A 23,925-nucleotide genomic window follows, 5' to 3' on the forward strand; every position below is an offset into this window, starting at 1 on the left:
AATGAAATAGATCCTCAAGCCATGAAGATAACAACAGAAGACAGGGCCACATTGAGCTTCATGCCCACAGACAGCCTGGAGCACTGGGACAAACGGGAAAACATGATCTTTAGCTCAAAACACGCTCGGCAGAAATTAATCAGATGGATTTTGGTAAATCCATCCCTAAAGGCCCGAACTAGAAGTAAAGCATGGAAGTAGATCCACTAATAAAATAAAACAATAAGCTGCAGACTGTGAAGGAAATCTGTACATGTAAGTCACCTGAAAATGACATATAAAAAGTACACAGATCCCACAAGTCAGAAACAAGCCTTTGATGTCACAGTTAACAGGCCAGTAAGACGCCACATCCTCTCCTGGAATGCCGAGTTTTCATCCCAGCTCTGGCTCTTCATCCCAGCTCCCTGCTAACATGCATCCTAGCTGGTCGTTAAGTGACTGCCACCCGGACGGGAGATGTGGACCACCTCCCTGGCTCCTGGTGCTGACCTGCCTCAGCCATAGTTATTCTGGGCATTTGGGCCCAGAATAGGTTTGATAGCACATTTTACAAAATAAAAAAAATATATAAGAATAAATGCTCAAACATCATGGATCATCAGTGAAATGCAAACCACAATATTAAATCATTTCATATCAAACGCTGTTGGGAACGGGGAACCCCTTGCAACCTTGCAGGTGCCAGTGGGAATGCAACACGGCCCTGTCTGTGGTCGTTCCTTATACAACTAAACGCAGGACAACCTTCCGGCACTCAGAGGTCTGACTCCTGGACCAAAGAAACCGGTAATCATCGGAAGACGACACAACGGCACCTGCTGGAGTGACAGAGATGTGATCTGTTTCATTTGCTAAACTGCACTGAATTTTCCTGAAGACTTGTTGCCCTTCACTGTATCAAGTTTACCTCTGTCATCAAAGCTAAGAAACAAACTTCTTGAACTTTACATCCCCTGTAGACTAAAACTTTCGCAAAGTGCTGAGAGAAGGAGGCAACTTTGATGCAGACCCGAAGCCTTCGTGGCTCTGTCCGCCACTTCTGTTTGTTGTATGCAAACAATAGGCTTCTAATGCTTGCAACGACAAAAAACATCACAGCAGCCAAACTGGTGACTGGTAGAAATGGAAGTTACTGGAGGCGTTTAGAGGTGAGGACTGGACTGCCCACCACAGCTCTGTCTTTGGTCCTGTCTTGTAGCAGTGTCCTCACTCAGTGCCTGCGGACGCGTGGCACGGGTTGCCTTTGGCCTGGCAGCTAAGGCAGCAGTTGGGAGGCCTGGGTCCCTCTTGGGACTGTCTGCGTTATCTCTTGCTGCAGCTCCTGTCTCCGGCCTGCTGCTGGCACAGACCCGGGAGGCCACGGTGTGGCTCACGTAACAGGGGCCCTGCCTGCCACTCAGAACAGTGATGGATGCCGGCCACCTGGAGAGGCTCTGGCCACACCGGAAGACCCTTCAGCTTTCCCACTTTCTAGGTGCCTTCATTGTTGGATTTTTGTTTTTCTTCTTGAAGAATATGTGATTGTTTTGCAATTAAAAAAAAAAAAGACAAAAAGTAAGGACAGAGAAGGAAGAAATACAAGAAAGAAAGAGGAGAAGGGGTGGGGGAGCAGGAGGAACTAGGGCCGCAGTGCCAAGCAAGGCTGCTCCAGTCACCAGGAGCTGGGACTGGACAGCACTTGGTGGACAATCCCTTCTCGCCCACACGCTGGCCCCGGCTAGGCCCGGGGTCCACTGCTCTGCCCCCGTGGTGGGGGCTACTTCTTAGCTTTAAACGCAGAGCAGTAAATGTTGCGGCTTTGGTTGGTACCACGTACACTGATCTAAGTAAGCACTGAGTCGGATCTGCCGTATCTTCTGTCCGTCTGTCCCAGTGAATCCTACACTTGGAAGCTGACCTGAGCCCAGGATGCACACTCCGGTGCGGGGGAGGGTACCATTCTCCAACAGAGGGCTTCTCTCACCCTCACAGGGAGGAAATGGGACTGCATTTCAGCAGCAGGGGTTGAGATTAGACGGAAAGAAGAACTTCCTGGCCGCTGATTTCCTTCCCTAGAGTCTTTAAAAATAGGAGAGCTTGCCATTTGTCTGCTTTTAAGATGGAGGGGGGTGGGGAAGGGTGGTTCTTCCAGATCGCTTTTGACTCTGCCTGCTGCTTACGCCACGGAGCTGTGCTCCTAACAGACACACACTTTGTTGGGCATACAGTTTAGAGATCTTTTGTTTTGCACCCCGCACCCAGCCACCAACGCTTTCTGTCCTGCCTCCTGCCTCTATCCCCTTAAAAGAGTTTATAGAATCGTACAGAAGTGCTTCAGCCAGGCTAAAAATGGATCCGTGGCAAATACACAGAAGGAGTATTGACACAGCCTTACATCTGTATCGTACCTTAGATCATTAACTCCTCGTTATTTGATATTCGAATCAAACAAACGGTAAAGAGCTTGGGGTTGGGTCTGATACCCAGTTCCGGACCTGGAGCGCGACTGCACCACGTTGCCTAATGAGATTTAGAGTAAAGTCACACTGCCACCTAGTGCTCCCTATGTGTTACTGCCGCAGCTTGGGCTGGAGCTAAAGTTCGCATCTCTCAGTATTGCATAAATTGTAGTTGGATTGCACAGGGCTGTTTTTATCTAGTTATTTATTAGAGAGGCAGAGAGGAGAGAAGGAAAGTGGAAGAGGGATGGGGAGAAGGAGGGAAGAGAGAGGGATGAGAGATAGAGGTAGGAGGGAGGTGGGAGGGAGGGAGGGAGAGAGGAAGGGAGGAAGGGAGGGAGGGAGAACAGAGTTTGCAGGTTCACTGTTCTCAAACGCCCAGGAAGGGACTCTGTGGGCACTCAGCTTGGTGAGCCATTCCTGCTGGCTCTGAGGGTGTGCATTCGCAGGAAGGTGGAACCCCTTTAACCTTTGGATATATGGGGGCAACCCATTCTTACTATTTTAAGAACAAGTCTCCCCATGCGGTTTAGAACTTTATTCTTTTCTTGGTTTCTATTTTAGCTTTGTTACGATAATAGAATGTGAAATGTGAAGTAACTGATGCCTTGAAATTTGCTGAGGCTTTTAACAATTAACCTTTGCTGGATTTTTGTCGTTGTCCTGTGTGTACTTGAGAGAACATATATGTATGTATTTCTACATATATCTATGAAATCTAGCTATTAACTTGATTTGGTTATTGGTTATTGAAATGTTTGCATATTAAGCACCAGGGGGCGAAGAAGTTACTCTGACACAGATGACATGATATTTTGTCAACATTTTGTTGTACATTTATCAGTTCCTTTTCTTTCTTTTCCCTTCCTTTCAGATTTATTTATTAATTTGAAAGGCAAGAGTTATAGAGAATAAGAGAGAGAGGAGAGAGAGGGAGAGAGGGAGACACACATACACACGGAAGGAGGGAGGGAAGGAGGGAAGGAGGAAAAGAGAGAGAGAGAGAGAGAAATCCTCCACTCTTTGGTTCCCAAATGGTTGGAGTGGCTGGGATGTGCAAGCCAAAGCCAGCAGCCAGGAACTGCACTGACTCGCCCACCTGAGCGAGGGGCCCAAGTACTTGGTCCATCTTGGCACTGCTTTCCAGGTGCCTTGGCAGGGAGCTGGGAGGGCAGTGGAGCTGCTGGGACTAGAGTCGGTGCCCACGGGGAATGCTGGCAGTCTCTTGTTTTTTGCTCTTCTATGGCCATTGCCAAATGTACAAACATTTATAGTTGTGACATATCCTAACTTCTAATGGTGAAATATTAAGAAATACTAGAAAACTTCTGTGCTGAAATGTCCTCACCTCTAGCACGGTGGCTTCTCTCTTGAACCCTGTTACTGCTTTTTCACCTTGAATTCGGTTTGATCTGGTATTAATCACGCCCCCTTAGGAATGGACTTCCCTGGTGTCCGGTGATCCTCCCACCTGGAGCATTGCTGCATCATTCCCCTGGAGCTGTGTCTCCTGGAAGCTGTCTGTGGCTCGTGTTTAGGGAAAACTCTGTACTCTCTCTCTTTTGACAGATAACTTTAATTTCTTATGATTATCAATATATTTAATCAATCACCTTATTTTATGAATTTAATTCATTTTTTTCCTTTGTTTTCTACTTTTTCCCATAAATTCCTCCCGCTGCCAGGTTAGGAGAAATGCTCATACTGTTTTGCCTTTTTTAGTGTTTGTTTTATTGGTTGTCCACCTGTCCGCCTCTGGGCCCCACCTCGCAGCTTTTGGAAGTTTTCATAACCCCGACATTCTGCTGTGACTGCTGCCGATCAGTAACCAAAAAACCGGAGCTCAGCGGCCGGTGTCTCCCCCAGCCTCCCGCCCCTCCGCAGCCCGTCTCTGGCGGGAATGTGGTGTCTGTTAGCTCCACGCATGTTCTAACATTCGATTCCGCGCTTCCTAGTTAGGTAACGCGGTCCTGGAGGTTGACTAAAAGATGGACGAACTGTCCCTTGTGTGAAGTGCGTTTTGGACCTTTGATTTTCTGACGTGGTTATCTTGATGTGTATCGCAGTAGTCCTTTTCTGTCCACGTGGATATGCACAGGCAGGTGTCATTCCCCTCCTCTCCCTCCTAGTAGCGGGTATTGCGTCTTCACACTAAGTTACCTTTTGTTCATGAAGAACTAGAATGAGGTTCTGTTTGCACTTCTCCATGTGCGCATGTGTGAGAAGTTCACCAGGGCAACTCTTCAGTTGGTTACTCCCTAAAGTAATCTTGAAAAGCTGTATGATTTTTTTTTGCAGGTTTTTAAGAGATGAACCTTTGTTTTCTTGCAAATATTCATGATCTGAGACACAGCTGTTACAAAGTTGAAGGAGGTGCTAGGTTTACCCCTCTGCCATAATAACCCAGGACAGCACATCTTTCTGTTTATGTTGTTTTATACCAGTGCATTTTCGTAAGGTTTGAAAATAGCTCCTCGATCCCCAGTCACTTTCCCAGCCATAAGTTATAAGTCAAAAACTAAACAAAAATTCTTTCTTTGTGCCCAAAGAACTCTGTGTCTTAAAACGTTTTATTCTGGATCGAATTAGTAGTGTTACTACTCAGGGTGAAAAAACAATGACACCACAATGATTTGGGGGCAGCTTGCCATAATTCTCTATCAGTTAGAGGCTTTTACTTTTAGTTTTGTATATTCCCTGATGTTTTCTAACTAATATTCAAAGAATGTCACTTTTGTTTCTTCCTTTCTGGTCCACACGCTTCTGGGTCCTTTTCTTGCCCCAGTGCACAAGCAGAATGACCAATACAAACAGAATTGTTAAAGTGCTAAGAACAGACATCCTCGTTTTTAATACTAAGGGGAAAGCGATCAATATTTTGCTATGATGAATGATGCTGGGCTTGGCACCATGGCTCAATTGGCTAATCCTCCACCTCCAATGCTGACATCCCATATGGATACTGGTTCATGTTGGGCTGTTCCATTTCCCATCCAGTTCCCTGCTTATGCCCTGGTAGGCAGTGGAGGATGGCCCAAAGCCTTGGGACCCTCCACCTGGAAGAGGCTCCTGGCTTCGATCGGCTTGGCTCTGGCCGTTGCGGGTGTTTGGGGTGTGAACCAGCAAATGCGTGCTCTTTCTCTCTCTGTTCTGCTTCCCTCTGTAAATCTGTCTTTCTGATAAAAATAAACCTTAAAAAAACAGTGCTGTTAACTACAGTATTTTTGGTTCATGTTTTTAAGACATTTATTCACAAAAGGGGTTGAATATTGTCACTCTCCTGTTCCTGTTACATGGTAGGTAGGTCTGTGCTATTTTTCGACCTTGGCTTGTTGAGGCACTGGTTGCCTGTTTCTATGGAGTACTTCCTGGCACAAGCCCCGGCGGGCGGGTACACTCTTCTTTGATGGATTCCTACGTTCTGTTTGGTCCCATTTTCTTGAGGATCTTTGTGTCTATGTGGGGAATAGAACTATTTTCACATATTTTGGGAATCAAAATAGTTAAGGGTTCATAAAATTAGTTGCGAGTAGTTTTTTTTCTCTTACATTTTATGGTAGAAATTGTCGAGAATTGATGTTAATTCTTCTTTAATTGTTTGATGTAATAGAATTCTCCAGTGAAATCCCTTGCACCTAGAAACTTCATTTTTAGGAGTTTTATAAAGTAATTTACTTAGAAATTATAAACCTATTTAAATTATCTACTTCCCGTTGGGTGGAGCACAATAGTTTTTTTCCCAATAATTAATCATTGATTAATTTCATTTGAAACTATCAAATTCATTCACATAGAATTGTTTAAAATTTGTTGGTATCCTCGAAGTCTGCGATGATATCCCATTTTGTTTCTAATACTGATAATTTAAACACTCTTCTTTATTAGTCTTGATTGAGGTTTCTCAATATTATTATTAACTAGCCAGCTTTTCTAAAAATATTGATTTTCTCTGTTTAAAATGTATGAATAACATTTTTTATTTCACGGTCCATCAGTTTTTGAAGCTTCTAGTATGTTTTGATGTGGCTTTTGGATCTAGTTTGTGGAGTTATGCTTAGCTTTCTGAATCTGTAGATTTAGATCTTTTGCCAAATGTGGAATGTTTGCAGCCATTATTGCTTTCAGAACTTTTTCATATCCACACTCTTTTTTTGTTCCTTCAGAGATTCCCACTACATGAACACTGGACTTTTGTCATTGTCCCGAAGGTTCCAGAGTCTGCATTTTTTCCAGTCTGGTTTTATTTTGTTGTGTAGAATGGATGGTTTCTGTTACTCTATCTTTTGTTTCATTGAGTTTTTAAAAAGATGTATTTATTTATTTGGAAGACAGAGTTACAGAAAGAGAAGGGGGGGAAAGGGGAGAGAGAGAGAGAGTGAGAAAAAGAGAGAGAGAGAGAAAGAGAGAGAGAGAGAGAGAGAGAGAGAGAGCGAGCTTACGCACTTTCCCCTGTTGGTTCACTCCCCAATCAGCCACAATGACTGGGTTGGGCCACTAAAGCCCGGAGCTGGGACTTCACCCTGCTCTGCTTTCCCAGGAGGGAGAGGAGAGCCAGGACAGTGACCAGTGGCTGTCTAGAATGCTGACTTTGCAAGTGGTGGCTAAACTTGCTGTGCCATAGCTCCAGCTGTGATAAAATTTCTATATTATTCTTCTATTTCTTTACTAAATCTTTTCCCTTTGTATGCTAAGACTTTTTTTTTCACTTGTCTTAAACATTTCAGTTTCTCGTGAAACATTTTTATATTTATGAAGCATTTCATATTTAAAATCTTTTAAAAGATACTTCCAGAATTTCTGCTGCAAACCTCATGTTTTGAAATGTAATGTTTTAATTCTAAAAAAGTTATTCATTTGAAAGGCAGGGAAGCACACACACACGGATTTGGAGGGAAGAAATGTTTAGTTTGCTGGTTCCCTCTCCAGATGTCTACAACCACTGGAGCAGAGCTAGACCCAAGCCAGGAGCCAGGAGCTCCATCCACCTCAGTCTCTGAAGGACCAGACAAGCCACTTCTGACTCACCTGATTCAACTGGGATGACATGGTCGTGTAGGGAATCGCAGTGACACTCTAAGGATGTCCGGAGATGTTCAGGAGATGTTGTGACAGGAGAACCAAGAGTCCTGGAGGAAACTATGGAAGCCAACAGCTGTCCGTTAGAATCCTTCATTTCCCAGAGCGCTGGCATATAAGGCAGTCCTGGGCACCATAAACTGGAACTTGGGTCTGAATAGTAAGTGCTGCAGGAGGAGACTGGACATTCTAAGACAGGACTGTGTCTAACCACAGAGTTTATGGTTTTCCTTAGGTCAATACTGAGAGAAATGAGGCAAAGGCAAATACTGAGTGACCTCTCATATACACATATAAAAAGGATGCAGAGGGCCCGGTGTCACAGCCTGATGGCTAAAGTCCTTGCCTTGCATGTGTTGGGATCCCATATGGATGCAGGACCATATCTTGGCTGATCCACTTCCCATCCAGCTCCCAACTTGTGGCCTAGGAAAGCAGTTGAGGATGGCTCAAAGCCTTGGGACCCTGCACCTGCGTGAGAGACTTGGAAAAAGTTTCTGACTCCTGGCTTTGGATTGGTGTAACTATGGCCATTGAGGCCACTTGGGGAGTGAACCAGTGGATGGAATATCTTTCCCTCTCTCCTGTTCTCTGTATGTCTGCCTTTCCAATAAAAAGCAATAAATCTTTTAAAAAGGATACAGAATCCAAAAATGGGAAATTCATGGAACAGGGAGTGAGTACAATGGTGGTTACCACGGGTGCAGGTGTGGGGGTGTTGGAAATCAGGAACTGTTTGTCAAACTATAGAAAGTTTCAGTTAAGATGAAAAAGTTTTGGAGAGCTGTTCACTGCTGTGGGGACTGTAGTTAAAAATGCAATACTGCATTGTTGAAAAAGACCACATGCACATACAAACAAGTTCTGTGAAGTAATGGGCATATTAGCTTGATTGCATCACTTCACAATAGGTAGCATATCAAAACATCATCTTCTATGCCATCAATACATGCAACTACTGTCACCCAAAGAACAATCCCCACAGAGTGAGCAGAAAAATAATGGTGCTGAAATTTCACACGGCAGCAAGAGAAAAAAAGTCTCCCAGTGGGGAAAAAAAAATCCTAATGTGATTTGGATGACAAAGTATGCATTTTGGTTTGTTTTACAAACATAAGAGAAAATTAGGAAAGCACAATCAAAAAGGAAAAGAGTAGAATGGCCTCCATCTACCTACCCACTGTACAGCTTTCTTTAATCCAGGTCTGCCTGCCTGCTTCCCGTTCTTCACGCCATACCCTCCCACAGAATTACTTCAAAAACAAATCCAGCTCGGCAGCGGGTGGGTCCCAGGACAGAGTGTCTCATGCCCGGATCCCATACGCCCGCCATCATGGGCACATGGTGAAATGGGCTTGGGTGGCCAGGGCACCATTTGGTGCCAGGGTTTGCTTGCTGGCCGCCCGGCAGGGGATCTTTGGGATTTTGGTGTTTTGAATTGCTGCTTATGTGGCTCCACATTGAACCCGATGTGTTTCTGCGAGGTGAATACATCCTAAAGTTTCCCAATGACAGTTACTCTTCCTTTAAAGAATGTGTTACCACTTAGCAATGCTGACCACCAAATACCAGTTCATGCTAAAGCTTTGGCACGGGTCTTGTCCAGTAGACACACTAACTGGATTAAGGCTACCACCAAGGAGCACGTGGGCTGGAATGGGGGCTGCGTTCTGATCAGGTAACAGTGAAATCCCCCTTGGCAAAAGTGTGGACTGGGACTGGACGCACCAGGCGGGACCAGACCCCAGCACTGTCTGGTGCTCCTGGAGGACCAGGATAGACGTGGGACGGACTAGGCTAGGTCGCAACCCCTACTGAACCATGTGTGAGCTGTATGTGGGAATGGACTGGACGAGCCATGGCTGGGCTGAAATATCCAACAACAAGAACCAGCTTGGGTCGAAAGCTAGTCAGAAACTGAGTAGGGCTGGCTCATGCGCAAAATCCGGCACTGGGAGAGGTTCTGATGGAGGAGCCTGGGCAACTCCTCTGGCAGGACACAGACCCCACGGGTAAGCGCAAGAGGTATGAATGGAAACAGCCCAGGGCAGGCCACAAGAAGTTTCCCACTGGCATACATTAGGCATGGATTGGGGGCAGACCAGGCTAATCAGTTAACGTCATCACTGGCAAATCCGAGCACCAGAACAGAGTAAGGGTCGAGCCAGGTTTGGTTGCAATAAAAACCAGTCCACACTACAGAATGCCAGGATGAGGTTGACTGTACCGGATGTGACTACAGTGCCCATCCAGCACACGTGAGAAACAGGAAGGGAGGGGACTGAGCCAGTGGGGGAATAAGGGGTGGTTCCCCTGCTGGACAGCTACTCCCACTGGAGAGCATGAACTGGGATGGGGGCAGACCAGACTAAGCAGGGCTACAACACCTGTGCACCTCATGTGGACTAGATCAGGGAAAAGCCAGGATGGGTGGATTGTTCGTATGGGTGCAACCTACAATTAGAATGGGAGAGGGCTGTTTGGGCATAGCTGTAGTATCAGCTGACAGAAACTGGTGCTGGGGACTAATCCTGTCAAGTTAAACTGCAGAACCACCTGGAAAGTGCACAATCTGGGAGTGAGAGACCTGGGAGGGAAATAGTGGGTTCCCCTCTCTTGGGTCACCACTCCCACGGGAGGGCACGAGAACTAGGATGGGGGCTAGGGTAGCTAGACAGAGAGGCACTCAACCACACCCGTGAAGGCTTGACTGTTGAGCTGGTTAGATGGATCCAAGCTTCAATGCAATTTGCCATGTACGAGAGCCAGGGGGGATGTGGGAGATTAGACTGGTCTGCCACACATATTGGCAAACCAGGGTAGGGGCTGGGCCTGGTGCGGGTTATTGTGGGCCGCTCTCATCAGGATGCAGCTCCCACTGGTTTCGGTGAAGACCGAGTATGTGCTGTGCAGAACCAGGCTGGACTGCAACACCCATTGGTTCCAGTAGAAGGCAGGGCTGAAAACAGAACCAACCCAGCAACTGCAACTACCAGCTGACCGGGTGATGGACTGTGCAGGGTCCTGTGCTTGCTGGTGCATACGAGTATCTGGCCTGGGAACACCTCAGACGAAGTTTCTTTGGTGATCTCCCCAATGCCAGACTCAGAACCCAAACCATGAAGGGACAGAAGATGGAACAAGTTAATTAACCACCTCAGCTATAGGTTGGCAACAAAATACCGGGCAAATAGAGATGCTATGATGGACAATGTCAATTAATGGATTTTTCAACAACCTCATCGTGTTTGGAAAGGCAAGATTGGCAGCAATTTCAAAACTGGTGACCTATTGAAACCACTTCAATGAGTATCTCGGAGCATGCCCCACATGCGGGACTTGGGGTGGGTGGGAAACCGGGTGGGGCTTCTCCCTCAATATCCCCCTCTACCTCAGATATATGAAGGAAACAATACGGAAATAATAGTCTTACCCACTTTCCTGTAGCCCTTGACCCTTTTTGCCCAAATTAACTATGTAAAGATTGACAAAATAAAAACAATTATTATTAAAAACAAACAAACAAAAAAACCAAATCCAACATCACAACTTTATTCATAAAAACTTGCATATATATATATATATATATATATAAAACTGAAATTAAAACATCCTCTTGAAAACCTAACCAAAGAGGCAGTAGTCTTGTCTCATGGAACAAATCAACTTTAAGAGTTTGAACTATCCATTCAAGATCTTGCATAGTTCTGATTGTCTAATCATGTCTTCTTGAAGAACTGTTTTGTGGAAGTCACGCTCCAAAGCCAACGTGCTGCAATTGGTTGGTGAGTCTCCCAGGCCTCCTTGCAGGTGCGGGTTCCCTTTCCCTTTGGGGTCCCCTGCGACCTCCTTTTTGGTTGTATTGATTGTCTTTTGAGTTCTTTGTTTCTGAATATTGTTGATTGCATTCTCGTGCTGGTGTTAACATGATTGCTGTGCCTTTCTTTTCAAATGGGGAGTAAAATCTAGAGGCTAATTATTTCCTGTTCTGAAAAAAATGTCCCTTCCAATACGAAAGTAGCCTCAGCCTTCTTGAGCCCAAGTGCAGCTGGAGTGATGAGGGGAAAGCAGCAGGCTCTGTGATGGCTAACTTACTGCATTCACTTTTAATTCCATCCCTGGTTTTCACTGTTTTGTCCTTGGTGGTATACACACCTAGGAAGAAGATTGCTACATTCCTTCCTAGATACATTTAGGGAGCTAAAACATGCACAGGAGAGCTTAAATATTTATAGACAGGCCTGAAAAGCTGCAGGGCCTTTCATCTAGAAATTTGCTAGTTTAAAACATAGGTCTTGGATCTTGAAAAAAAACAAAACTGTCAGTACTGAGACCAGACATCATTCCTGGGGCGAGAAGATAAGGCTCTTAAATAATTTCAATATCATAAGCAAGTGGGCCTCCAATGGAAAACCCCAGATAAAAAGACACCTTTTCTATGCTTCTACCACTCCGGAGTTGACCCCAGAAAGCGGGTGTAATGGATATTGTGATTTTTTCACTGACTCCATATTCTATATATAAGCAGTTATTTTCAGCTCGACCTTGTAAACGAAGTAGAAGTTCCTGGACATGTTTGTTTTTCCATACATCTCCACTTTGCCACCAGGAATTGATGTCAGGTGTCTTTTCACAGCATTGATCAATTTTTCCTTTGTGGACAAGTCTGTTCGTATTGTTACCTTTTCCAAGGAAGAAATATGCAATGGGTTGCTTGGTACGAAACATATGTTTGTACTGCCCCCTGAAGGAGTTCTCCAACGACTGAGCGTACTTTTCCATTTGTTTAGAATCTTGATCTAGTTGTTGGTTTTCTGGCCAGAATAAAAGAAAGGCCAGGAAATAGGGTTCTGAAAACCTGCAAGTCAGTCCTACTTGTTGCAAAATTTCTCGAAGCTGTTCTTTCAGTTTTTTAATTGACTTCACAAACCTGGAGTTAGGTTTAATGCATGAGAGAATGATGTTGGCCAAGATGAAATTCTGCTTTTCCTTTGGTTGGATTTTCTCATTACTTTTATCAAAGAAAAAAGTATATTGAGTCACTATATGTTCCATGGTGCTTACTGCATCTTCTTGACTTTTGACAAGATATTCCAGGAGCCCAGAGAATTTGTCTGCTTTTAAAGCTGCCAGGCCTCTTCTGCACTCCTCTACTTGAAGTGATAAACTAAGCTTTGATCCGAGAACTTTGTTTGATTTCTCCATTGAGGGACCAAATATATCTATATACTTTTTAAAATACATAGCCACTTTTCTCCGAGCTCTAGCCTCTTCATTTTGCTTAAAGTTGTTCCTCGGTTTTAGAAGGACAAAGTAATCGTCAAAAAAATCAAAGGACTTTTTCAAAGAAAATTGCAAATTGGTCAGATAAGGAATGAAGTTCTTGAGAGTGGCTTTGAATTCATTGTCTGAGTCTCCCGGAATATCAGCATTTCCTGAGACAAAATTGATCATATCTTTTTTAGATAGTTCATTTGTTTTGTCAAAAAAAGGAATGAGCTGGAGAATCTGGATTGTGTAGAATCCAACTTCTATCTCTCCCTGGTAACCGGCTATGTTGTAAGTGTCATACCTCCTCTTGGACCTCTGGCACCACCGTTCTTTCTCCTCGGTCTGTTTGTCTTCACTTTGCCGTTGGGATTCCTTGAATGCGTCCGAGGCATGTACTGCCAAACGCAAGAGTTCCATTAGATCCTCAGGGGATATGTGCTTGCCTTTTGCCTTATCCTCTATACACCATCTTAATTTGCTTTTGTAAACCTGACCCACTGTGTCTGAGATGTAAGAATTGAAGGGTTCGATAGTTTTTGCTTCCTGTGCCCAATGCAGAGCGTTGCCGAAGTCCTTCTCTTTAATGTAGAAATGTCTAGCTAAGGCCTGGCAAATGAACGCATTCTTGTTGAACCGCTGGATACTTCTTTCTAATACCTTTTGAACTGCCTGATTGCCTTCTTCTTTATGTAAGGCTTCAATGAACGGAGAGAACCAATTTCCTATGTCATCTTCATGTTCATTCCGATGTCTTATAAGCAACAATGTCTGCACATCTTGCAAAAATTTATTTTTCCCAATCCCAGTTTCATAAAACAAATTTTCTGTTAGCATATCCAGCATCATCTGACTCTTCCCCAAGCCGTAGCTGTTCTTCAGTTCTTCCAGGGAGAGGCTGGCAATCAAAGGGTGAATGATACGCACCCCACAGTAGACCCCACATTCGATCACCTCGGTTCTTATGAGAATTGTTGAATACGTGCCCATCTTTTCTTCAAGTTTCTCTGTTCCCCAGAAAGCTTTCTTATTTGCTATTCCCAAGAAGTTTTCACACTGTGACAGTGAAATGGTGGTATCAGGCACGTAGGAATTCAGAAGAGCCAGAAAAGAGAACAGCTTGGCTTCCTTGGTGGAGGGGTCCTGCCCTTTCAAGATATTCCGGACCACATTTTCAATGTATTCTTTCTTAAAATTTTCTTTCAGGATCATGAAAGAGTAAAAATCTTCAAAGTTCTCGTATTCGGTTTTTATGTTTTCCAATTTAAACTCAAAAGCTCTCTGTTCTTTGGGGGACAGTTGGTGGATTAGGGCAATGCTGTCTGGGAACTTGGCACTTTTTTCAGGGTTTTGTGACCTCATGCAGTTTAGGATGATCACAAGTGGTTTTTCATATCGAATGTGCTTCTCGGCCACAGCTGTCTGAATGGAGGACTGCAGCAGGAAGACGTTGTCCTGTTCCTCAAAATCGTCAACAAGCAGTAGGACAGGTAAGTACTCCTGATTATTAGTTTTGCCATATGTTATTAAGTTGGTCACCTGTTTTCCAATTTCAGAAAAATCCAATGTCTTATTTTTCAGTACAGCACATCTGAATTTCTCCCTTAGTTCCCAGAGAACATGCATGGCCAAGGTGGTGCCCCCACAGCCAGGATGGTGATACAGGTGGATGATTTTGACACATATCGGCCTGGAAGAATCTGCCCAGTCTTGAATCATTCTTTCAAGTTTTTCATATTTATCCCTTTTGACAAAAGCTGAAGAATAGTTTTTGGAAGAAAAATAGAAATTCCACCATGACACTTTGCCGCCTCGATAGAAAGCTTTCTCTTTGGATGCCCTAAATTCCTGGAACTTCTTTCTGTCCTTGTCCTGCTCTAAAAGGGTGCCTTCACATTCGTTTACACAAAGAATATCCAGGGCAGTCATGGTGTCTTCTTCCTTCTTCAGAAGCACAGTGGAAGAGCCACTAGAGGGCAGAAGTCTATTCGAAGACTGAGTCACAGATTTCAGCTTAAGAATCGTGCCATTTATTTCTTGAAGACTTAAAGTAGAGATACACTGGTTTGAAAGTTCATCTTGCTGCTCTGTTAATCTTACTGCAAGTAGATCTTTCCATCCTTGACATATTTTTGGATGCACACACATACATAGTATATTTTCCATCCCTTTGAGATCTTGGTAGAATGCACAGAAAGTTTCAATGAGGGGATCCCTTGGGTCATCCACAGGGGAAAGTAGTAAAAATACCACCAACACTTTCCCTCTTGGCATAATCTCTTCATGTGTAAGAAAGGAGATCAGTTTCCTGACTTCGGAAGCTCTTTCTCTCTGCCAGGAAGTTGGGTCCAAGGGTTTATATTTTTCACTGTTGAGGTCTGACCGGCCGTTACAGAAAATCCAGCTGGGTTGCTGGTAGAGATTCAGATTGGCAACCATGTCTTCTCGTGTGGTTTTCCCATCTACGTATTGACTTGGAAAGTGAAGGTTCGCTAGTCTGTTTTCTTTGAAAGCTTTGACTGCTCCATTGCTTTCAGATTCAGGATCAAACTCCAAAACAGCAAACCATTTAAGTTCCCTTAGGAAATCCAAATACTGTATTTGACTCGGATGACACTTGTTTGTTACAAGAATGTACCAATCATAATAGGAATTATCTAACAAATCCCGGTTTCCTGTTAGCAGTTCAACCAACTTCAATCCTTCGCTGTTATTATTATTATTTGTTTTAGTCATGGAATTGTCTTCTGCCTCTTTCCTAGACTCTGCTAGCGTTTTTAAATCTAATTTAAACATTTTGAAGTCTGTTTTATTTTTCATCATGTTTTTATTGCTGGCCCCATCTCGCACAAAGACTGAGAATTTTGAACTCTGCTCCCACGTTTTGTTGTTGCAAATTTGCTTTTTAATCTGGAAATAGTCCTGTCCACAAACAGAGTAATGCGGAATGACATCTACCTCGATAACAAATCTGTCAGACACAGTATCATCCGGCAGTAAAACTTCCACAAATCTTGGTCCTCGTATGCAAGTCTTTGCTTGTTGAACTTGATGCTCTTCAAAATATTTATCTATCATCTTATCAAAGTGGTCAATGAGAGCATTTTTGGTAATATTGGCGAGTTTCACACCAACAATTTGCCCATGGGGTTTGTCTTTAACTCCGAAGTGAATGGTGCCATTGGTACGTGAATTCATACAGGCTGAAGCAAATTCAAACACTTCGTTGCTGAATTTCATCTTCACATCCTCTTCTGTGGCCTTTTCTGTATTTGTAAGCGCTTTGAATTCATGTATTGGATCAATGAGGTTCTGTGGTCCTGTTTCAGGTTGGAGAATAAAATTGGATTTATATCTCCATAATTCATCAAATCTATTAAAAGGATGTGCTCTGCAAGATGGTTCTATGGGTGGTGGTGTTTCTTTTGTGTCTCCTCTTTGCTCTTCCATGAGCTCATTTTGTAGTGACTTGGAATCCTTCTCATCTGGGCTCATGGCAGAGGCCTTAGCCCCATCTGTGCTCTCGTTTTTCTTTTGGTTTTGCTTTGAAGTATCTCTGTTTTCCTTTTGCACCAATTCTTGTTTCTTATGAGCATGTTTATTGCCTTTTTTCTGCAATTCTTTGAATAGTTCTTCTATTTGGATAGCTGGTCCATGTGTTATGCCCATGTCAACAAGATGTGTTTTCTTTAAAAACCTCAAGACTGCTCCATTCACATCTTGTGCCATCAAGGTATCCCTGTGTTTTTTGTCAATCTTATGGCTTTCTAACCACTTGTTTACATCTTGTTTTGTCCAATCTTCTGTATTTTCTGGAAGCTTCAGATCTGCCATGCTGAGATGTACAAAAGGAAAAAGTGAAAAGAATTTAGTATTTTTGTAAGTGAAATGTTCAAGCAATCTATTTTAAAAGCACTTCACGAGTACATGTCCTTCAGAAAGGAAGCCTACTATCTCCCAAGCACCTGCAGACATTTAAATACAAAGTCATAAGTTGATGGTACTGAGAGTGGACGCTTAATCCAATGATGTTGTCAGGGGGTGTTCGTCTTTACATGACTGAGTCTGGCCTAGCGATTGCCTCATCTGTCTGACTTGACGTACAATCCTGCCTCTGCTTGTGTCCCACCGTGCTTTTTTTTCATTTCTAAGATTTATTTTATTTATTTTTAGGACAGAGTGAGAGGGAGAGACTCCAGAGCAGAGATTATTATTAGACAGAGGACCATTTAATTATGGAAGAATAAATTGACAAGATGGCATACCAATGCTAGAAGTAGTTATTAAACAAAAAAGTTGCAAAAGTATAAAGTAATATTGATAAAACTTTATACTGATTCCATAACTGTTGTTGGAGACGTTAATACATTTGTCTCAATAATTGATATGACAACTAGGCACCATAACAGTGAAGATATAGAGAAATTCAACATTACTAACAAACCAGCAGGTTCAAAATTATAATTATAGAGCACTTCATCCAACAACAGTAGAGTACCATTCTTTTCAAGTGTTCAGATAAATCATATCCAAAGCGATCAAACTTCCACACATTTGAAAGAACTTAAATCTTACAGGCTATGTTTGCCAACTATAATGGAATTTAATAGAAAAAAATAAAGTTAAGATAAAAAAATCATTAGACACAAAATTATACACTTCTAAATAATTCATGTAGCCAAAATAAAGTCTCCAGTGAAATAAAAAAGAGCGCATTGCCATGAAAAAAAAAATGAAAACACAACATATCCAAATTTATGGGACATTGGGGAAGCAGTGTGGAAAAGTACAACTTAAGGCAAAACCCAACCATGTTAGAGAAGAGGAGGATTGCAATAGTAATGTAAGGTTTTATCCCAAAAATCTAGAAAAAATGAGCCCAAAGCAAGCAGAAAGAAGGAAAGAAGAAAAATAAGAACAGAGCTGATTGAACTGGAAATAGAGAAACACTGGAGAAGATAAGTGAAGATTTGCTTCTTTGGCTTCAGCGATAAAACTGACAAACCTCTACAGAACTGACAATAAAAATGAAAAAGACAAATTACTAATAAGAGAAATGAAACCATGACTGCGATTTCAATCCCTACAACACTCAAAAGGACAACAAGGGAGTACAAGAAAAACTTTACACACAAATCACAAAGGAAATGGACCCATTTCTCAAAAAACATGAACTACCACAACTCGTAAATAACTTGCATAGTCTCATGAATTCTCAAAAAACCCCATAACTTTAGAAATCTCCCTTGGTGCCAGTTTTGCAGAATTCTTCCAACCATTTAAAGAGCTAATGATGATTCTACACAACCTTTTCCAGCAAATAGAAAGAGAAGAATACTTCCAAATTAATTTCTAAAATACAGAAAATAAAACCATAGTCTCATATCCCTCATGCAGAAAAAAACTCTTATCCTATGGAAAGTCAGTAAATGAAGTCTGTCATTTGCAGACCTCAGAGGAAAACAAACCACAGGCCTATCCACAAATGCAGAAAATCTGACAAAACCCAACAGACATCAATAATACAAATTCTCAGAAAAAGAGGGCTAACATTGAGCTTGGTAAAGTATCTACATCAACATGATTGGCGAAAGATTGAAACTCTTACCTTATGTTAGGAATCAAGACAAGGATGTCCAGTCGCAGCACTTTCGTTCAATGTTGTGCTGAAAATTCAAGCCAGTGCAATGAAGCAAGAAGACAAAAAGAACACAGCCTATGAAAGGAGGAGATAACGTTGTCTCTATTTTCAGACGACACGATTATCCGAATAATGCAAAGAATGCATAAAAATTATCATAGGACCAACAAACTTCAGAACACAAGATAATTCTACCAAATTTTTCCCCCTAAATATCAACAAGGACACAAAAACACCCAAATTGAAATCAATTGTATTTAGAATCTTAAAAAAAAAAAAAAAAACAACTCCTGAATTACTTTGGTTGTATAAGCCAGGATAAAGTTAAATAAGGCAGTTATAAAAGTCTAGCAAACATGTAGACCTCAATGCTGAAAACCACAAAGCACTGAGCAACAAAATCAGAGATAAACAAAATAGACATAACATGTTCACAGACTGGAAAGTTTATTTAGTAAGGATGTCAATTGCTTCCAAATTCTTACATTGATTTCATATCACTATACCAAGATTCATCATGGTTCTTGCTGATAGAGATATTACTAGAAAATTCATTTGGAATAGCAAAGGAAGCACAATAATTCAGATAATTTTTAAAAAATAAAGAATAAAGTGCAATTAGTTTTTCTGAGTTCACTGTATAACTACAGTAAAAGTAAGGCCTAAGAGGCAGACCCACACAAAAGTCCAGTAAATTTCTGATAAAGATGCATGGAAATAGAATAATTGTTTCAACAAATGATACCTGAGTGAATGAACATCCCTGTGAAAACAAACAAGCAAACAAACAAAAAACCTCATCCTGACCACCTCACACCTTATTCAAAAATTAACTTAGAATGAGTTAAATAGAAGAATTAAATAGAAGAATGAGAAAAACACGAAATATGTATCAATTTAGTAAGCTCAAGACCACATAAGAAATTATAAGTCAGTTGTTGAAGGATTATACTGTTGTTAAAATATAGGGGAACACAGCGGGTGAGGGGAGGAATGGCAAGGGTGGAAAACGAAGTTCCTGAGACTAAGAAACTGTAACAGGAGAATAAAAATTAAAAAAAAAAAAAAGCAGTTTTAAGTCGGAAGATGAAAGGAGGGATGGACGTTTGGCCTGATGTTACAATGCTGGTTAAACGCCAGCGTTCCCCTCTGGAGTGCTGGGTTCAGTACCCGTCTCTGGTGCTTGACTCCAGCACCCTGCTAAGGCAGATGCTGGAGGTATGGGGGTGGCTCAGGTAACTGCCGAGGGATCCTGCCACCTCCAGGCAGGACCTGCACGGAGCCCGTGGTACCCGGCTCTTGGCTGCAGCCCCGGCCCAGCCCTGGATGTGGTGGGCGTTTGGGATTGAAGAAGTGGTGGAAGCTTTCTTGTTCTCTGTGTCTCTGCTTCTCAAACAGAGAGAAAAAAGAGAGAGAGAGAAAGCAAGCAAGCTAAGAGTCATGGAGTTACAATAGAGATAGTTAACAAAGCCCAAAAACATTCTCAAAGAGTGGGAAGATGGACTCATCCATGGAAAGATTTTCGAAAAAATCCAAGGATTCTTGAAATAGCTTGTGGAAAATTGAATTGAAGCTTGTTTATTTTGGTGCAAAACAAATAAAATGCATGCATAAATTTAAAATAATCCATATTCTTCAGTAAGCTTTTTGAAGTAGCCTTGCAAAAGAGCCATGACACAATAAGCAATATCAAATGCTGTAAGAAGGAAGGGATTAGTGGTCATTGCCACCATTTTTAGGGTAATGAATCTCAAAGCTGAAAATAACAGGAAAAATTCCTTGAAAAAGAGACCTGACTGATCTGACAAGTGAAAAGACCTCGCTTGCCACCCTGAGGTGGGAGATTGCAGAAGGGCACTGACGCTCCCGTTACAGCAGTGAGGGAGAAGGCAGGGAAATCGTTCCACTCAACACACAGGTGCAGGGAGACTAGATTACACTTCCCAGGTAAGCTGGAATTCCAAATGGGAAGATTCCTGCCCAGGTCAGCTTTTGGATGACTCTGGGTTTGGGTTGAACTATTCCCCTAAAGGAAGGGAGGCCTTTGACGGGACCATGGTTGGTTAGGACTCAAGTGGTCTCTACCTTGAGAGAAATGCAAAATCAAGCTATAATAGTACAACACATCCACCAGAATGGCTGGAATTAACGACCAAAATAATGAATGGGTTTGATGTCAAGGGACTTCTCATACATTGTGGTGGGAATGTAAATGATTTCAGGCATTCTGAAACACTACCTGGAAATTATCCCTGGGACTCAGCAATTCTAAGAAGAAAGACTGAAGTACTGGTGCCAGAAGTCACACAGATAAGCCTTACAACGTCATGTTGAGTGAAGGACACCACTAGAACAGAAAACATATTGTAGGATGCCATTTACGTGAGAGTCAAGAACAGGGAAAATTAGCCTAGTGTAGCAGTTGGATGGTTACCCCTTGGTGGGGAGATGTTTTCTGGGAAAGAACAGAAGGAAAATTTTAGTGGGATGAAAATATTTTCTTTGATCTGGTTTGATGAACACATGTAAATATTTTATAACATTACACTATTGAGACTTACTTCTTTGCCTGAAATGTACTTTATGTAGTTTTATTTTATATTTGTTCATTTGAAAGGGAGAGAAAGAGAGAGAGAGAGAGAGAAAGACTCCACCCACTGGTTGACTCCTCAAGTGCCTGCAATAGTCAATAGTCGGGGCTGAGTCAGATCAGAATCATCAACCAGGAACTGATCTGCGGCTGCCACATGGTGGGGCGGGCCGGGGTGGGGCGGGGAGTACCCCACCTCTCAGGGGGCTCAACAGCAGCGGGCAGGAGCTGCGTCCTGGCTCTGGCTCTGTGATTGGGGTGCACGAGGCTCAAGTGTTCCTTCAATTAACTAGTGAATGGTGCCGCCCAAAATCCAGGATAAATTAAACAGGTGAATGAAAGAGAAACTTGCCTAGAAAGAGATGAGGATGTGCTGTGAGTCAAGACTAATGACCTATTCAGCGCTGGCTGGCTGTGGTCCTGAAGTGCTACTAGGCATTTGCTACGGCAGCCTAAGACGATGGGATTAAGCCTCTGTTGATGGATACTGATTTTTGTAGTTGTTTAATATCTGATTCCACCTGTTCTAGTAACCCTCCCATTTGAGTCACTTTCTTTCTCTCCCTTGACTAGAACCCTTGCTCTTCCAGCCCACAGAGCTCACTGTGGTGGCACCAGCCACATCGCAACACATGAAGTGGGGGCTCTCTCCTGCTGCTGCCGGGGAGGCTCGGGCCCCTGGGGTTTGTAGCCACAGTTCTCAGCTGCCATTTCTTGCCTGGATTTCCCCATTTCCTGGGGTTCCTTTCTGGGGACCACACCCAACCCTTATCTTTTAGAACCAGGCATGACAGAGTTTTATTTTGCCAGAGGCTATTTGGATATTTAGAAGATCATTTCAGGTCATCTTGAATTTTGAGTAGTCTTACCTTGGCAGGACTAGACCAAGTGGTTTTGCAGGCCTTATGCAGCCCAAGGGCCAGACAGTCCCCGCACCTGTGAAATGACGCGTCACAAAGCAGATTAGGACGGATCACGTCATTCACACGTGAGCTGCACACCACAAACGTACAGAAGCATGAAGTCAGGCCTCCTAGCAGGCTCGACACGGTGCGGAGCTGGGTCTGAATTGTTGGCTGGGAACATAAGGGACAAAGAACCATTGAACTTTGCCTCTTTTCTTCTACATCCTGTGGATGTTTTGGCCATGACCAACCAGTTTCCCCTCAAGCTTTTGTCTGACTGTCTACCTAATTTTATTTGAGAGGCAGATTGGGGTGAAGGGAAGAGGAGGAGGGAAAGAAAGCACAATGGAGAGAGAGTTTCCATCGGCTGGTTCACTCCTCAGATGCCTGCAGCCAGCAGGGTTGAACAAGTTCAAAGCCAGGAACCTGGTGCTCCATCCACGGCTCCCACACAGGGAGCAGGCAGGGTCCCCTACTGCCTCTCTCAGCTGGAGTCGTGATTCCTGTGCCTTTCAAGAGATGATGTTTGAACCCTTGTTGAAAGGCCACACTTGGAGGATGCATGCAAGAGGAACTATTTCCGCCAGCCCTTCCAGCATTCCTAGGTATTTTGCACAGAAGGATTCTGTATCATGTCTCCTGTTCCAAAAAGGGTTTTGAAGTAGTTTTGGAAGTGATCCTAAATCATGCATCTATCAGAATGTTTAGGTAAAGAAATCAGGGAAGAGAAATCAGAGAGGCAGGTTAGTGGCTAAAATATCTCTTTTCCTTTCTGTAAACCTGAAAAGTGGTATGAAAATTTGATTTACAGGTTCCTAGGCAGCAGTATTAGAAAAGAAAGCACAGCTCATTACACAATGCCACCCACACACACTTATGACCTGCGCCGCTGTTGGCTTTTCTAAAGGGAGAGTTGAAGGTCGGACCTCATTCAGGTCTGCCATCCCTCGGTCCTCTGCACTTCCCTGGCTTGGCCAGAGCTCAGCGCCCAGCCCAGCATCTTCCTCAGGCACGCCAAGCTGCCATGACTACAGGGACTTGTTAGCAGTTCAGCTGCCTCTCTTTCATTTTCTTTCTGCCTCTGGCACTGACATCTGAGAAGCTACCGGAAAGTTATGCTTTACAAACTGCCTATTCCTAGAGCAGGTGCTGAGCCATCTCGCTGAGCCATGTAAACTCCCCTGTTTCCACCGGCTGCTTTCTGAGGATGCTGGCATGGCTCCGGAGAAGCTTCGCTAGGGAGCAGTCACGATTCATTTCCTAACCAACACGCAGCAGGAAATAGCCAACAATGTCTTGGTTTCGCAGATTTTTTTCCGGTTGGGTGTCTATTTCAATTTTCTAACCCCAAACGAAATTTGTTCCCATCAATAATACGCAGATAGATAACAGTAGCAATAGCAACAAAAATAATTAATAGTAGATGTTGACCTTACCTGGACTATGTCTCAGATTTCTTCTACCCAAGTGAGTAGGAAACCTCCTTTTTGATGCAGAAACCATCCGATGTCTGCGTTGTCTTTCTCCTACCGTGTGAGATTCACACTGGCCGTCTCAGCCCGGTTCCAGGAAAGTTCATTTGCTTGATACTTTGGCCGGACCAGCCCAGTTCTAAATCAGCTGGGTGTGTCACCCCGGGAGGCAGAGACGGGAAGCCTGAGCTTTAGTTTCACTTTCCTGATTGTGTGTTTAGAAGAACCTGTGTCTGTGTGCCACAGCTATGCCCCCTTGTGGTCTGCTTTGTTAATATCCAGAGTGTTAAAATCAGTTCTCTGCTTGCTACTTTCCCAGGTTGCAGAAAGCCCTGTTGCCTTGGTTACAGACCAACTGTGGTACCCTCCACCCTGATTCTTTGTCCTGAATACCAGTTTTCTTCTTTTCTTTTTCATACGTGTAGAAAGAGCAAACTTCCTGCATTTCACATATATAATTTAAGGCACATAATGACTTACTAACCTCTCTCCCTGCAGCCTTCTTCCTCCTCTCGCCCTCTTTTAATTACCA

General features: G+C 43.2%; 1 protein-coding gene across 6 annotated transcripts; it reads right to left on the bottom strand.

The window, feature by feature from the left end:
* Window positions 1-11,053: 11,053 nt before the first annotated feature.
* Window positions 11,054-23,638, bottom strand: SAMD9 (sterile alpha motif domain containing 9). Of its 6 annotated transcripts, none has more exons than XM_040965132.1 (4): window positions 23,358-23,536; window positions 21,886-21,952; window positions 18,394-18,451; window positions 11,054-16,620 (listed from the first exon to the last, which is right to left on the bottom strand). In XM_040965132.1, exon 4 carries the CDS (start codon window positions 16,617-16,619, stop codon window positions 11,886-11,888), a length of 4,734 nt encoding a protein of 1,577 aa, XP_040821066.1. In that variant the 5' UTR covers window position 16,620; window positions 18,394-18,451; window positions 21,886-21,952; window positions 23,358-23,536; the 3' UTR covers window positions 11,054-11,885. The 6 variants fall into 6 exon arrangements, with proteins under 6 accessions (XP_040821066.1, XP_040821064.1, XP_040821065.1 ...); XM_040965130.1 differs by having other exon boundaries at window positions 18,394-18,501; window positions 23,358-23,379; XM_040965131.1 differs by lacking the exon at window positions 21,886-21,952 and having other exon boundaries at window positions 18,394-18,501; window positions 23,358-23,638.
* Between the last annotated feature and the right edge of the window lie 287 nt (window positions 23,639-23,925).

Source organism: Ochotona curzoniae, unplaced genomic scaffold, assembly GCF_017591425.1.
Source record: "Ochotona curzoniae isolate NIBS_2020 unplaced genomic scaffold, NIBS_Ocur_1.0 scaffold_3835, whole genome shotgun sequence".
NCBI classification, from domain to species: domain Eukaryota; kingdom Metazoa; phylum Chordata; class Mammalia; order Lagomorpha; family Ochotonidae; genus Ochotona; species Ochotona curzoniae.

Coding starts and splice junctions, on each gene's coding strand:
- SAMD9 (XM_040965129.1), bottom strand. CDS start 23,424: ATGGTTTCTGCATCAAAAAGGAGGTTTCCTACTCACTTGGGTAGAAGA. Junction 21,953..23,357: donor AAATCTGAGACATAGTCCAG/GTAAGGTCAACA, acceptor GTCATTTCACAG/GTGCGGGGACTGTCTGGCCC. Junction 16,621..21,885: donor CTTGGTCTAGTCCTGCCAAG/GTAAGACTACTC, acceptor TGTACATCTCAG/CATGGCAGATCTGAAGCTTC.